The sequence below is a fragment of the Onychostoma macrolepis genome, chromosome 21, assembly GCF_012432095.1.
Source record: "Onychostoma macrolepis isolate SWU-2019 chromosome 21, ASM1243209v1, whole genome shotgun sequence".
Lineage (NCBI taxonomy): Eukaryota > Metazoa > Chordata > Actinopteri > Cypriniformes > Cyprinidae > Onychostoma > Onychostoma macrolepis.
Genome location: NC_081175.1, coordinates 6,302,395 through 6,318,993, shown reverse-complemented (window position 1 = coordinate 6,318,993; position 16,599 = coordinate 6,302,395). Strand labels below are relative to the sequence as shown.

The window sequence follows — 16,599 nt, the reverse complement described above, 5'->3', positions numbered from 1 at the left end:
TCTTTTAATTCAAGTGATGCAGGATTTTGAAAGTGACAGTAATCAGTGTTGAAGGTTAACCCTGCCTTAAATGTTTGAAAATAATTAACATTAGAAATGTTGAAAATATAAGAAATTTAGAAAAGTAATCATAAAGGAATCACATGTTATCAGTTCGATTGCTTTATTAAAGTAATTGAAACACTACTCATTACATTTTAAATAGGGTGACTTAATCTGTAACCTGTAACCTTTTATGTTTCCAAAGTAACCGTCCCAACACTGTATATATTTCAACATCCTACAGCAATAGTTTTATATTTCTTCTTCTTTTTGATCGTTTTATTTGGTAAGTTGCCATTCACAAGGCTTCGTGTGAAGTCCTTTCCTTCACTGAAGCCATTAAGTACCCTTGTACCGTCATCTTTTTTTTTTCCAATTTTCATATACTTTTGCTTCAAATCAAAATTAGTAATGTTGTGATTCACCTTGTAGCTGGTTAGTTTGGTTCATGGTTTGTAACTCTTTAAGAAAAGACTGTGAAAACAATGAGTGTCAAAAATACTTCAAATACTTGCACTCTGTACCACTTGACACCACCCCAACTGTTTCAACTGGAAATGTGTCAACATAGGAAAGAAATGTGTCACAGAGTCTTTAACAGTGATATATATTTAGATTTTATATTACTTGGATATATTTAGATTATTTTGGCAGTATCACTGCATTTGAAAACACGGACAGCAGATAGCAGTCTGGCCACATGCACAAGCCACATCGTCTCAGCAGGCAGAGCTACAAAAAAGACTGAACTCATCACTGTATAAAATATTTAGAGTAGGACCGCCACTCACCTAGGAGGGCTTTTGTGTCATAACAAAGGAGTTTGCAAGGGCGACTGACATGTTTAAATATACACACTTTCATAAGAAGGGCAAAAATGGGCATAAAACCACCAAAGCCTTCAGTAAATGTGTGTCCTTGAAATTCAAGAGGTACTGTATCCCATTAACGGCCCCTTGTTTCCAGACAGGCCTGCTCATTAGTAATTGAACCCAGCCTGCATTGTCCCTACCTCAGCAAAAAATGCACACAGCAAGAGCCCTTGTCTCCTGAGATAGTGAAGTTTGTTAAATTCTTGAGCTACACTTCAGTAAGAGGCAAATGAAGACAATTGATCATGTTACATTATAATGCAAAAAGAGGCACCGCAATTTCATTTCACATCACATAACTGGGCTTAGGAACAATCGTTAACTAGAAACGGAATGCGGACAATTCTGTTTGGATCTACAATTACAAAAAAAAAAAAAGGTTAACTTTAAACCCAAAATATGTATGACATATCATTCTTTAATATAATTTAAAGGCAGCGGTCAAAGCATTTTGTACAACTTCAGTGCAAAACAAATTTGGACTTGGAAAAAACTAACAAAAATCATCTTGTTGCGTCAACTCGTGCAACTACAGAAAGCAAAAAAGTTACTGTATTGCAACATATACAAATTAAATAATATACACGGTCCATGCATTTATGCACAGCCTCTATAGCTAAATTCATGAATGTGTATATGGGAGAGAATGTAAGCGTGTGTGTGTGTGTGTGTGTGTGTGTGTAGTGTGGCTCAAGCCATCAGTGCATCACAGTCCAGGTTTGGAGTTGATGTCCAACTTTCATAAACGACAGCGGTTCCCTCAGCCTGATTTGAAGAGCAGAATGGCCACTTGACCCAAGTAAAAGTAGATGAAATGCTTAGTTTCGTGCGTCACATAACTGCCAAAGTTCCGTCCCACAATACAATGCCATGTCGGATTATACTTCTTATCGAACTCCTGTTGAAAAGCAAGAACAGTAATTCATACTGTTAGTAGGAGCAACAGTATTCTAGAAGGCCTGGGCTACAACAACAGTGTATAGTACCATATTAATGCATTTACATACTTTATGATGTGCATATTGCAAATGCATTAAAATAATAATGTACACTCTTCATTAAAAAGTAATGTTACATAATACATTTGGGGGTGGGGGCAATGAAACGTTTAGCTGAGCATTAGTATTGAAGTGTACAAAATCAAAAGGAATTTGTTTATATTTCACAAAAAACTATTTAAAATCAAACAATTAAAGGAATAGTTCACCTAAAAATGAAAATTTGCTGAAAATGCTCTCACTCTCAGTTTTTTCCCCCCATCGTAACAGATTTGGAGAAATATAGTATTACATCACTTGCTCACCAATGGATCCTATGCAGTGAATGGGTGCCGTCAGAATGAAACAGCTGATAAAAGCATCACAATTCACAAAGAAATCCTCACGATTCCAGATGTCAACTGAAAAGCTGCATCTTTCTAAGAAATAAATGCATCATTAAGGTGTTTTTAAACTTTTATCTGTCACTTCTGTCAAAAATACAAGTCCATAATCAATAATACCACTTGCGCCAATGGAAAAATCATTCCCGTTATCCTCTCATGTGAAAATCCACCTATATGTTCATTTAGAACTGTTTTTACTTGTTAACAGTGCCGTGTATATTTCTCTCCTAAATCAGATGAGATGACTTTTCACTGGAGAAAGAAATATTATGGATAAAGGACTCGTATTTAGCCAGAAGCAAATATTTGAAGTTAATGATAGGTTTATTACAAGCACGTAATTTAATGCTTCACAAGTCATTAATTGATGGACTGGAGTCGTACAGATTCTTGTAATGTTTTTAACAGCTGTTTGGAATCTCATTCTGACGGCACCCATTCACCGCAGAGGATCCATTATTGAGCAAGTAATGTAATGCAAAATTTCTTCAAATCTGTTCTGATGAGAAAACAAACTCATATCCATCTTGGATAGCCTGAAGGTGAATACATTTTCAGCAAATTTTCAATTTTGGGGTGAACTATTCATGCTGTTCTACTGAATCTTTCTAAGAATGAAGATAAATTAGGAAATTATGTTTTAAAAATAAAATACTGTTGAAGTCTATAGAGGCCTCAATCGTAAATATTCTGTGGATGGGTGACCTTTTTGATATATGCAGCAATGTCCTTCTCAATGTTGTACTTCTCCATGGCCTGCGTGGCACAATCCACTGCATCCTGCTGCATGTCCTCGGACATATCAGCGTTCTTTATTACTGCCTTCCTGTCAGTCATGATGGCTGTGAATATGAAGAAAGAGAAAAGGCAAAGGGGATTCACTGACCGTCTGGTATACAGTCATAAGAACAATGAAGAACCTTGATCATGAAGCTGAATTAGCTACTTAAAGCTTTCTTGTGTAACAGTGCCACTATCGTCACACAAAAAAAGTTGTGATTGGAAAAGTTATTTAAACACCAGAAAAATGAAACAGTCACCTTAAAGGATTGTATTTTTTTCCATTTTAAAATCATGAAAAGGTACATTTTTTGTTAAGTTGACAATGACAAAAATAAAATCTCAAAAACTTAATTACGTTTGAGAAGTTTGAAATATTCGCACACAGCCATCACTTACAAAATAATTAAAAAATAGGTCCCGGCTCACTATAAATCGCTTGTCAGTTCTTTTAATGGCTAATTCGGATGTAAACGGTCTGCTCTGGGACCTGTCTGAGTTTACGGAGTCATCTACCTTTCCAATCAGCTTATTAAGGAACTAGTGCATCTACTAAAAAGGAAACGTGCAGTCATGATTTGACAAAAAGGAGGCCACCTCAATCAGCTCCCTCTGCAAAAGACTCCCAGTGTTGGGCCCAGGAGAGGGAGATGGTTGATGAAATCCATTCAGTGAGGAGGATGTATGAGAAAGCGCAGAAATCGGATCTTTATCCAGCCCGATTTACTGACATGAAACTAAACCAAGGCCAACCGCATATTTAACAGAGAGGTCATGTACATCAGAGACATTTCAAATCATTTGCATTCAGTAAACTGACATCCTAGAATTAAGAGATTGACCGATATCGTTTGGTATGACTTATAGATTATTCTGAAGCTGAAATGTGTTATTTTCTCCTATCCTCACTTAGTATGCAGACAACACTAAAACCACTTGTAGTTTAATTTCCCTGAACAGTTGATCAATCAAAACATGCCAGCACAGCAAAATCAGCTCAACCAATTGCATAAATTTGGGGCGGGATGATTTGCTTGACTGGCCAATCGCACACAGTGGAAAAAATTGGTCAAGTAACCGATTTAATTTGATTTCTGCTTTTTGAAAATAAATAAATGTAATTATTAAATATGTACAATAACAATTATCACAGCAGTTATTTTGAAGCTGAAGTGTTTTTTTTTTTTAGTATGCAAATAAAACTAAAAGCTATTTGTAGGTTAATTTCCCTTTAAATATCCTTTAAATAATGTGGCACTATCAAAACATCCCAACAAAATTGGCTCAACCATTCACATAAGTTTAGGGCGGGACTATTTGTTTGACTAGCCAATGGCACATGGAGGTGTGTTAAAAAAATTGGTCCCTTTAAATGTCAAGTAAATTACATAAATATATATATTTTTAAATGTATAATTTAATTATTATTAATAAAACACTATTGATATATTTGTATAATAATCACTATTGTTACCATTATTGACAAGCTAATAATTTTGACAACTACAAATGTTTTTAAACAAAAATTTGCAAAAAGATTTAGCAACTTAGCAAATCTGATAACTGAAGTAGATAAGTGTGAATATCTGCAATAATACTGGCCGAACCGATTATCGGACCATTTAAATGATAATGTACAAGTAACAAGATGCAAGACTTAAGAATTAAATTTCGTTGGGCAGAATGAAAGTGAGAGTAAATTATGCTGCAAAGCACAATTAATAATTCACACAGCACAGGTGTCTGCCTTTGATAAGGTCACGGAGAGGGAATCACACGAAGCTGATATAACTATTTGTTTGCAAGCTGTGGCTATTTTCACAAGGCAAATTGAAGTAACTTTCACCCAAGTGCTGCCATGTCAACAAAATGCAGCGTTTGGCTGGACTCTGGTGTCCACAGATGAGTCCATTAAAGCCATACGGCGCTGATGTCCTCAGCATCTGCTCTCAACGCTCTCTCATGATTGGCAGAATTACGTAACATTTTTCTCCAGACGCCGAGCAGTTCTAACTTTCATTTCACGCCACCGCCCTAATTATTCTCTACAAAAACAATTTACGCAGCATATTTCTTCTCAAAAACGTGTCGAATCCAACCATGACAATAATTTGCTGCAAAGTACAGGCAGCGGCGAGTGCTGCGTCCATGATGCTTCATTTGAATACAGCACTAATTACTAAACTTCCCAAATATGCATTATTTTTCTCACGAGCAACACGGTCAACACTTCGGATGCATGCATAGTAAATAAACGCACATAGCTCACCCTCTTTTGATGCTTTTACTCTGGACTACTGTTTAACGCAGGCTTTTTTTGAGCCGCTGTGTTCACGCTTGACTTCTCTAACCACTATTTCAGTCGTAACTCTACCCATGCGGCTGCGCTCGTAACTCATATCCAACTTCGCGTCACGAAACCCGTGGAGACCCGCCCACCTCACTGCACCGGCTCTCTGATTGGCTCACGTAGAAGCTCTCCCCGCGTGTTACGAGCGTTTTCCACTAGCTTATCACTGCCCGCATTTTATTTCATCCCACAATGCACCAGGGCCCGTCTGGTCTCAGAATCCCACATCCTCAGGCCAAAGGTATTGATTCCTGTGAGGTATTATCCGATTTGTTTACCACACTATATGAGAGGTCGTTTATATGTAACTTATTGGTTACTAAACATTACCTTCACTACCTTAAATATTGTTCACATTTGGAGTCAACCAAGCATAATTTCATAACATCTTTTACAAGTTCATATTTCAGCATACTAATGTACAGCTATATGTAAAGACAATGTGTTGCTTTGTGCGCTTGTTTAATTTACTACGTAATTACCTCAAAATCTTCCATAGACACACATATCTGAATGTTTACCGTGTCAGTCAGAATGCAAGTTAAATATTTCTAGAAAAATGAAGCAAAGCAAACAATATTTTAATTGAACATTCAATCTTTATTTAAAGAAGAGTGAAAGAGAGAGAAAAAAACACACACTACAATCTAGAATAATTAAGTAGCCAATTGTGGGGGGAAAGAAACACCACTGCCAACACAGCAAATGCCAACAAATGTTATTTGAAAGGTAATTTTTGAAACCCTAAATAAACTACAACATCCCCCTGAAAATGTGCCTATTATTCCACCCTCCCTCGAATTCCCCCCTATTTACCACACTCCTCATGCCGATTCCATCCAAAGCAACTGATCCAGCCTTCTGGTTCCTTGCTCTGCTTCTTTTTATACCAAAAAGCAAATCTCGCAAAAATAAAAGAGGCACCTGGATCCCTTCTGCGCGCATCAATGGGGCTCCACGGAAAAAGAAAAAAAAATGAATTTGGTTCTAGAGAAGCCAATTACGACGTCAAGTATCCTTTAACTGTGGTTTGGTGGGGGGGATGCGGGGCTGGGGTTGGGATCCTCTCCTATGGTTCCCGTTCCCGGTAAATTGATCCCGCTCCATGTATGTATCCATCCTTATCCTAATCCTAATCCTGCTCCTGATCCTGAACTGATCCAATGATCCGGCTCCAAGGATCGGGATACAGTGAGCCCCTCCTCCAATCCAAACCTTTGAATACCAGCAAAATCAAAAACAGGGAGGTAACAAGTTAGAATCACAGCTAAATGAAGAGCTTCTATTATTGAAAGCTTCTATAAATTGATCATAGGAGCGGTATTTTTTTTTTCTTTGTAAATGACAAAAAGGATACCAGACTATATGCTCTCGAAGAGGTTTAGAGCACCACCTAAACACATTAAATTGTGCTTATTCATTGGAAAAAAGCAAATCTAAACTGGAAAAAAAAAAGAGACACTTCCTCTTGACAAATACACAATTTACATGAGAACAACTGCACATGGCAAGCCTTTATCTTGTCTAATGATAAATCTGCATGAGAGTTCAATAGTGGCCTAATCCCAGCACATTTTGGACAACAGGCAAAAATGTTTTTGTATTTAAAAACGAAACACCGAAAAAAAACAATGCTGTCTTAATGTACGCACAAGCATCGCAACATCCAGACAGTACACATGCATGCTTAGCAGCAATGACCAGTGAGAAAAGGTAAATTAAACGGGGAAGGGGAGTGTTGTGAAGGGAGGAAGAATGGCAAAGCAAAACTAATGTGTTACTGAACTAAGAAAATCCAGAGTACTGGAAGTCTGTAGAAAAACAACTGCCTTTTTGAAGGTGACTAAAGCCGCTTGCCGTCATACCATTGCCTCCTTAAATGAAATGCCTGCTCCTCCTCCTCCAAATATCTTAATATGAATGAACTGTGCTTCAAAATCCTTTATTCCAAAGCTTTCTTTAATCCTGCTCTTCTGTTGTCTATAGAAAGACATGAAAAGGTAAAAGTAGAACAGTTTTCCAACGAAAAAATTATCCCACCCCAGAAAAAGCCAGTAATGAAGCATCATTAACAAAATAAAACAGTAGCAAATTAATTAGTCACACATAAAACTATTTAAAGCATTTCAACATGTCCCTTGTGTCAAATATAGTACAAGGGATGAGTATGAAGATCCAGTTAAAATGGGAATGCAAGACAAAGACACAAAAGGGTCATGGGATAGGAGACACAAAAAAAAAAAGCAAAAAAAAAAAAAAAAAAGGATTGACAGGAAAGAAAGGAGAGAAAGAAGAACATCTACTTAGCTACACATAGCTGTCATTAGCAGAATGACAGTCAAATCATAAAAAAACAACAACTAACAAACCAAAGAAGAGCGAAAGCAAACTGGGGAAAGTGGAGAGACAAAACAAGTCAAAAGAGCAATGAAGTACAACAGTGGGTCCAATAGAGGGCGACACAGGGTGTATATGATTGTGGCCAGCCAGCTAGCTGGGATGTGGATGTTTAAGTGCGGGAACGGGAGCGGCTGTGGCGGGGCGAGTAACGCGGCGATCCTCGGCTGCGGCGTGGAGAGTAGCTGCGACTGCGGCTGTTGCTCCGGCTGCGACTCCTGCTGCGGCTGCGAGAGCGCGAGCGCCCGTAACTGGGGCTGCGCGGGCCATCCACCTTTACGCGAATGTAAGCCGTCTCTCCCTGAGGAACATAAACGGGACACTTTCTAACAAAGAATTACCAGGTCTCAGGTTACTCCTAATTCATGACTCACTTGGCGAATCTAAAAGTGGTTAACTTTTTTTTTGTGTTTTTTTTAGATTTAGCACTACACCAAATTAAACACCCTTCTAGATGTGGCCCACTGACAAAATCACTTACATTCAAAAGAGCCATTCCATGGATCCTCCTAGTCCATGTGGCTCCATCATGGGTCTCTGACATCAAGCTTACCTTGATATTCCCAAATCCTTAAGCTATGCCCTGTCCTGTCCAATGGCGGTCTACGTTTACAAACTCACACCTACCTCATGTGACCGGAACTTAGTGTTATCCAGCTTTCGAACGGCGTAGGTCATGTCTTCTTTGCGCACAAACTCCACAACGCCGGTGCCGTCTCGGAAAACGTCAGCATAACATACATCACCTGCTTCACGCATGTGATCCTTAAGGTCCTGCCAGCTGCCACTAGGAGGAAGTCCTGGACAGAAAAAAAATCGTAACCATTACATAAGTAGATCCTTCTCTTAATGAACAGCACAAGAATCATTAAGCCAATTTCAAGAAAGCATTAAGACAGAAATCCTGGTTTTGCATACCCAGGTTAATTTGTGGGTATTTTTGCCAATAGCTACAGGAGCTTTCCTGCGGTGCAAAAGCTCCTAATGATATCGCACCATGTAAAAATAGTAATGCATGCATAGTTTCAAATTTTTAAATGATTCTAGTGAAAAAAATAATAATAATTGACCAACTAAATGACTTGAGGATCACAGAAAACAAACTAAACTAATAAAAATAAGTACTAAATTTGGCTTAAAATATAAAACATGTTCCCCCGGTTTCACAAACAAGGCTTAAGCCTAGTCCTAGACTAAAATGTAAGTCTGAGCGGTTTCAACTGAAATAAACTTGCACTGACTGATCTTAAAACATATCAGTGCCGTTGTTTTGTCTTTAGATGCACACCAGTAATGTTTTTTTTCTAAGGCACGTTTATAAAAGTTACTTAAATGTCCTAATTGAACAATGGCCTAATCCTGGTTTAGTGTAAGCCCTGTCTGTGAAACCGGGCCGTTGTCTTCCAACATGATGGAATCATAGTCTGAAGCTAAAAAATTAAAAGTTTGAATCTGTGCACATCCATACACTGTTATGTATGAAAGGACCCTATGTTGTATGACAAAGATGCGAGACACTATGGCTGTCCACTCACCTGACACTATGACCCTGTACTCTGAACGCCTGGATGGAGGGCCATATCTGCCTCTGGGAGCTCCAACTCCACCACCTCCACCTCTTCCACCTCCCCTTCCACTCCTTGGGAACTCCACTCGAAGACGATAGCCATCATAGTCATAGCCATCTCGTCCATACACAGCATCCTCTGCATCTCTGCCGACATAGAAAATAATCAGTTGTGCAGGATAATAATTATAATCTTTATGGTTCACAGGCAAGACCCGTTTGCGCATGCGCAGATTTTTATACTCTCAATTCAAACATGGTACAATTGACAATGGTACTAACAAAATTAGAGCATTTCATTAATATATATACTGCATACTTAGGAGTTTTGTATACTTCTCAGAATTTTAGCTTAGCTGATATAGTTACGTTACTTAAAACTTCCCTACTTCCGTGTTATTATGACCTAGCTGACGGATTTGCGCGCCTCATACGAGCACTTAAATTTAAAGACTAGTATTTTCGTATAAAACACGTATTTATATCATATAATAAGTTAAGAGAGATAAATAAGTTAAGAGAGATAAATAAGTTAATAGAACATCGTCTTGTTGTGTATTCGTTAGCAACAAATATAAGTTACATATAGCTTCAGGCTAGGCTTGGTTTGTTAGTTTGCGTGTTTAACGTTACCTCGGGTCCTCGAACTCCACGAATGCAAACGGCGGACCTCCTCTTCTGTTTTTAAGATCGATATCCCGAATGGCTCCGTATTTATAAAACACATCCTCTACGTCCTTGGTGCGTATATCTGGGGGTAAATTACCTACGTAAATCCGACAGTCGTTGTTTCCTGCAGGCCCTCGAATTACACCGCCAGACATTTTCAACCAGAAGTTACGTAAACGACGTTGAGAATTTGTAACGATTGGTCAGGTGACAGAAAATAAATGAGTTAGCACTGCTGTATCTGTATACGTTCACCAACCAATGCTATATTCAAAACGCTTATCTCTAAAAGAAAAACAATACGATCCCTCCCAATATGGCGCCGTCCCTTTCTCCCTCAACACACGTTCGCGACTGCGCGGAAGGATACGTGCTTGGCTGTACTGCGGCAGCTTTCATGAGTTAAATAGAAACTATGCTATCTTATTTAGCTGTTAATGTTGTTTGAAACCCGTGTGACCTTTTCTTCGTATGTTAGACAGAATGTGAGGGACTTGCAGCCTCAGTTACACTTTCATGCTGAAATGGCCTATCAAGGGTCGTTGAGACTGTCATAGTGCCTAACATCTTTTTTTTTCACAGCGATAAAATGATGATATCGTTTAACATTTCCCCTTTAAAAATGCCATTAGTCATTTGGTGCAATTTTAATGCATAAATCCAGCATGCAGTATCTACTACTTATCTAGACAAATAGTATAGTGAGCTAGTATTATTTCGCATGACCTACTTTTCGTAAATTCCGTGGAAATGGTAGAAATACAGTATGAAAAATACTTTCACTTAGTCCCTGGAGCATTTGGTTTTTACTTCAATTGTAAAACAAACAGTTCTGGCTGATTTTTATTTTATTTTATAAACATCAGGTTTTCACATAGAAATTCAAACTGAAAATAATTCTCACATGGCATCATTCCTGGATCTCTATACAAACCCGTTTTAAAGTTAACACACATCAACTCAAACATACAGAGAAATTATTGTAATAAACATAAGAATGTTTTTTATATACTTTTTTTTTTATCTTGCATTTTATTTTTGTTGCAACTATGAACCCCTTGAAAAACAAACCACAATATGCCTACTAATTCCTCACAATCTAAATGAAACCCAGTGTTACATTGTTAAAACAAGACATGCAGTGCAACCGCTTAATGTGGACAAAAAGAGAAACCAATTTTCACACTGCACAATCAATCATTTCACTCATTCATTGTTCACTACAGCTGCCTTTGTAAATTTAAGAATATAATCCAGATTTCATATCAGTTCTTTTTCATCCGATGATAGTTAGACTATTAGTCTAATAAATAAAATGTAAATGTACACCACACACATCATCTTTTAATGAACCGGTGTGTTTTTTGAACATGCTACACAAATGCAGCCATTAGTGTGTATGCATCAAACAAGCCGTGGTTTCTCAGTCACTTTTGGCTTGTTTATCTGATCGCCTTTTCTTAGCTTCACTCACAATTTTCAGTAGCGAGAGCACAATAGGTACACACATGGGTAGGAAAAGAGGAATGTAGATGGCGAATTTCTGATCGTCTGGAAAATAAAGAAGATGCAAAAGAGAAGGGTCGAAAAAGGCCCTCTCTGAAGCCAAAATGGCCTCCCTGCTGTACTGAAGCGCAAAGGCCAGGTTCCCAGCCTCCAACTCGGCGACAGCAGACTGGAGCGATGTCACTGCACTGGAAACCTGTGCAAGAAATAATAGCAACATTGTGCATTTTACAATTCCTACTGTTTAGGACAAAATGTTAGAGTGGAACCATTTCATTATGTGATGAACTATGAACATCTGGACCTCCCACCTGCTGTGCGATGTTGTCATTGATGACGATGTTTCCAATCTGGTCGAGGAGCTGAGCCAGTGAGGTGATGGTGGTGCTGGCGGTGGCGATGTTCTCCACACTGCGGCTCCACAGGAGTCGGTCCAGCTCCCAATCAGCCAGTCCAGCGCTTCCTGGACTCTGCAGCACAAAGCCTGTGGGAGGATGAGTATGCTGCACTCCTAGCATGAGCCTAGAAACAAAATGATAAAGACAGTGAAATGAAACACTTTCATCTGGGCAAAACTTTTTTTTACATTTGTGAAAGTACTAACCGTAACTGTGCCAAAAACACACCCATCACTTTAGCCATATTAATGTTGATATCTACAGGACGCTCAGATTCAGGTCCGTACATTTCATTCACATTGTACACCTGGGGACACAGATGACAGATGAAAGACATATGCCTGTTTGCAACATCCAGCACATTCACGTTATTTCATATAATTCACAATATTTAAAAGTGATCATGAAAATCTGATGAGCACAGAACACTAGAGTCCCAGCCTCAGAGGAGACAAGAGCAGTGAATTTATTGATTTATTTACTGTATATTACTCTGCTGCCACACAGATCTACTATAAACATGCGATTTCTTTCCCAGCTGTTCACCTTTACAGACATAACCAACTGTTTTTGTAACTCGTGTATTTTTAACAAACTTGTGTGGATTTGACAGTTCAAGCGCAATAAAATATGAAAGAGAAGCTTTTTTTTTTTTACTACTGTGTGACATATGCTTTCTGTGCATGTGCATTGGATGCATGCGCTCAGAAAACCATATATATCAGAAGTCTAAACTGATATGGCCTTAAAACACATGATTTCAGCACGATAGACATGATAATCAAAACCAAACAGATGTTTTTAACAGAGTATCTGAGGAACGAGCTGTAAAGGCACAGTACTATTCTGGAAAAGAGAGTGGGGAGCAGCAGCTTATTTGCATTTAAAGAGACATGCACAAAAACAGCATATTTCTGCTTCCACTCAAAATGGGCATTTTCAAAACGATATAATAAATGACCCGTGGGGTATTTGGAGCTGAAACTTCAGACACATTCTGGAGACACCTGAGACTTATATTACATACTGTAAAAAGGGGCATAATGGGTCTCCTTTAATAAAAGTACGGAAGCCCTGAACCGAAACATTTTTTTTAAAAAAGGTAAAAAAAAAACAATATGAGCCATGAATCTGATTTTTTGGGTGCATGTAAACTTAGCCACTGAGAAATGCAAAAAGAACATTATAATCTATGTTTAAGTGAATATATCTGGACAGTACCATAATGCCGCCCCAACGAGGGCTGTGGAAGGCGTTAGAGGGCACCTCCTGTTTGCTGTGGTCTCTGATGAAAAGAGGAGAGTGGTGGGCATCTGGCACATACAGCAGGAAGTTCAAGACAGGGTTAGAGGAAGCTGCATTGGAACCTGTGTGAAAGAGAATACCAGCATGTGTAAATCTACATGAGCATAAAAACTGTTCATTAAAAGCAGATCACATCAGTTATAGCTCAAATCTCACCTAGTCTGGCCTCAACAGGGTTGATAACATGTGACAGGCTGTCTGCATTGAGTGTATAGGCTGACACACTGTTGTCATATCGAGGGTTCACACCCAGAACAGCATAATACAGAATCTGAAAAGAACGAATACACAAGTGACAAATAGGAGAGGAGAACTTTGGGCCGTATTTACAAAATATTAGATCAAGAATGAGAATTACAAATTATTACATACAACATAGAAATATACATAATGATAGTTATATTTGTTCAATGTTTCCTCAGTTGAACTCAGTGGAAAGCTGCTGATATACTAAATAACCACACAGTAATACCAATTTATTAAATTAAATTTAGATAATTTAATAGATCATTTATTTTATTGTACTATTTTATTTCAAAGTTGATGAACGTAAACCAAAAAAACAAAGGACGGCAAAGGAATAATAAATCTGTCATTAGTGAGCAACTTCATATTTAGTAAATAAGTAAATTTTATAAATAAAAACTTAAATCAACACAACTAATATTATAAAATATTAAAATTCTGACTCTAAATGCTGACTGAATGAGTCTTCAAGCTGTAAAATATCCTCATGCACCACTCCATATTTCTTCATTTCTCTCACGTGTAAAAACACAAAGCAGCTCTAATAGCTGTGCAAATGTATCTGTTGTTGTATAAACAGTACAGCAAATTCTCTACAGGTTAACACATTTGTAACCGTTGCAAGGAACAGAATATTCCATCAGCCCTGTGAAAAGTCACATTTGTTAGAGACCACACAAACTACAATGTAATTGTTCTTAGGCACCTGAGAGTCCACTGAAAAGTTGGCTATAGGGGCAAGTTTGTTCAATAAAGGCTGAATGTAGCTTTGAACGGCGCCTTCGATATCCCAGTGAAGACTGTGTGACTTTGGGTCTGGGTTGAGCAGACTGAATGTGATCTCGTAGCCTAAGAGAAGTCAAAATTAGATTAAGATAATTAAACGAGTATGCTATTGAGAAAACAAGCCAAAATGAGGGATGATACTCACCGGGACTGGATTTGATGGCCCTCATGCTGTCTGCCATACTCTCCTTAGTCACTTTGGTCATGCGGACACGGTTGCTCAGAGCAGCTACTATATCCTGGTGACTAAAGGACATGGTGCTTATCACCTGCTCCACCTCCATGTCCAGATTTGATAGGACTTCCTTCAGACTCCAAGAACTTTTAAAGGGAGGAGAACGTAGCAGCGCAGTGCGCCGTTGCCCCACGTACACTTTCACATCCTGAAAGTAAACAAACAGAATGAGCATAATGAGCTGCAGAGGTGATTTCAGTATGTAAAAATACACAAATGCTCTGAATCTTACCTCTGGCAGGAGGGTGGAGGACTCAGGGATCACATATACAACCACAGACCCACAAGAACTCTCAGAGAGCATGTGTAGGGATAGATCTGCCTCTGTGGAGGGAGAAGTAAACAGCTCAGGGATAGAAACTCCATAGTACCAATAGAGCAATGAATTCACATTTAAAAATGAGTTATGGGACAAAAAGAAAACCAAAGAAACCCTATTTTCCTTTTTTTAAATCTATATTTCAGGGACAATGCACCTTAATCGTGCACAGAATCAATGTAAAATGTGCCAAATTTAGCCACAATGGCCAATTTCCACCTGTAGTAAAACTTAAAACACTAAAATCCATTTAAATGTTCACAATTTCACAACTACAACCATTGTTAATGGTTGCTTTTTTTAAAAAAGAAACCAAAATAAACGAATTAGTTCTAACTATTTAGTTCTGTTGGGAGTCTATTCAAGTTTTAAGGGTTCTTTTGAAAGCAAATGATAATGGATGAGAAGAAGAAGAATATTTAATGTATACGAGTGACTGCAAGTGTCAGTGGGAATCACTACAATTAAAATATTCTATAATCTGTCAGTATAGTCAATATATCCTTATTAAAATGAGACATAATTGAATTGATATTAATAAATAATTTTAAAAAACGATTAAATCAGCATTTCTTAGTAACAATAAATCCACTCAACCTGCGGCAGAGTGCTGATTCAAGGCGTCTTCCTCCATTACAGTGGCAGTGCGATATCTTGTTTCATATTTGTACCGCAAACCTGTTTTAGCTGAAGAGGAAAAGAGAGCAATGTGTTCTGTTCTGGATATCAAAATTTCTGTTCTTTGTGTTTAAAAATTTGTTGTATGATGAAGCTTCCAAATAGTTTCAGAAATTGATCACTTACCATCAACTTGGTGCTCCTTTTCATTGACATGACTAAATGGAAACTTTTTCTGCTGTTCTGGGGTCAGTGTTCCTCGAGAGAAGACCACCTCGATATCAACACTTAGCTGAAGCTGTCAAAAACACGATAACGTATCATTTCTGAACTTATAGCTTGACAAGCATGATTCTGCCTTGAGGAAGGACTAAGTGCGTGTTACCTGGAGGGAGTCGAGTTCGCTGATCTCAGAGAAAGGCAGCCAGGCGCGGTAGGTCTCTGTGGTCTTCCACCAGAGTGGGATGCCCACCACAATGACCACTGCAGCGATGGCAAGGGCAGCATATCGCCCCCGCTGCTTTTCTGTTATGACCAAAATTAAATTAAATAAGACTAAATAGGAACTACATATTCATTGAAATTGTGGAAAACATAAAATATCCATTATTCATTCTCAAAAACATAGTGAGTGACCCAACCCTGACTTACAACATGCTAACATAACTAAGCTAGCGATACGCTGACATTTGGCTTTAGCGTTATGTACTTTTAAATTAACATTTGTGGCAAAAACAAACACGTGAACACTGAAATAATTTCGAAGGCAAAATGAGGAAATCGTTTTGAATTAATGCACAGAACCAAAGACTATAGACTCACCAAGCTGCAGGGCTGCCATTGCTGTGTGAAATGACTACCGCATAACACGCTATTGGAGGATTCTATCCAATCAGACGGCAGAGGGCACAGAAGCATCCAATTGGAGTTAAAGGGGGCGGGTTTAGTGTCATTCGGACTTCCGATTCATTTGGTTTGCAGTTCAAAATAATGCCACTTTTAAAGGGTTAGTTCTCCCCAAAAATGAAGTCTTTATTTACTCATTCTCATGTCGTGTTAAACCTATATGCGTTTATTTCTTCTGCAGATCACAAAAGAAAATATTTTGAATAATGTTAAAAATAT

General features: G+C 38.2%; 3 protein-coding genes across 4 annotated transcripts; all 3 read right to left on the bottom strand.

Moving 5' to 3' along the window:
- Positions 1 to 1,311: 1,311 nt before the first annotated feature.
- Positions 1,312 to 5,507, bottom strand: dynll2b (dynein, light chain, LC8-type 2b). Its single transcript, XM_058757919.1, has 3 exons — positions 5,348 to 5,507; positions 3,004 to 3,140; positions 1,312 to 1,812 (listed from the first exon to the last, which is right to left on the bottom strand). The coding sequence occupies exons 2-3, from the start codon at positions 3,133 to 3,135 to the stop codon at positions 1,675 to 1,677; spliced, it is 270 nt and encodes an 89-aa protein (XP_058613902.1). The 5' UTR covers positions 3,136 to 3,140; positions 5,348 to 5,507; the 3' UTR covers positions 1,312 to 1,674.
- Positions 5,508 to 6,027: 520 nt separating this feature from the next.
- srsf1b (serine and arginine rich splicing factor 1b) lies at positions 6,028 to 10,450 on the bottom strand. 2 transcript variants are annotated; one of them, XR_009267905.1, is made up of 5 exons: positions 10,026 to 10,450; positions 9,361 to 9,539; positions 8,453 to 8,625; positions 7,294 to 8,126; positions 6,031 to 6,643 (listed from the first exon to the last, which is right to left on the bottom strand). XR_009267905.1 is itself a non-coding variant. In XM_058757918.1 (4 exons), the coding sequence occupies exons 1-4, from the start codon at positions 10,214 to 10,216 to the stop codon at positions 7,938 to 7,940; spliced, it is 732 nt and encodes a 243-aa protein (XP_058613901.1). In that variant the 5' UTR covers positions 10,217 to 10,450; the 3' UTR covers positions 6,028 to 7,937. The 2 variants fall into 2 exon arrangements, 1 of the variants encoding a protein (XP_058613901.1); XM_058757918.1 differs by having other exon boundaries at positions 6,028 to 8,126.
- A 441-nt stretch (positions 10,451 to 10,891) lies between these two features.
- pigs (phosphatidylinositol glycan anchor biosynthesis, class S) lies at positions 10,892 to 16,431 on the bottom strand. The gene is made up of 12 exons (XM_058757917.1): positions 16,297 to 16,431; positions 15,860 to 15,999; positions 15,661 to 15,772; positions 15,454 to 15,543; positions 14,770 to 14,861; positions 14,448 to 14,685; positions 14,223 to 14,365; positions 13,427 to 13,541; positions 13,187 to 13,332; positions 12,172 to 12,272; positions 11,879 to 12,089; positions 10,892 to 11,763 (listed from the first exon to the last, which is right to left on the bottom strand). Exons 1-12 carry the CDS (start codon positions 16,313 to 16,315, stop codon positions 11,485 to 11,487), a joined length of 1,686 nt encoding a protein of 561 aa, XP_058613900.1. The 5' UTR covers positions 16,316 to 16,431; the 3' UTR covers positions 10,892 to 11,484.
- Positions 16,432 to 16,599: the final 168 nt, after the last annotated feature.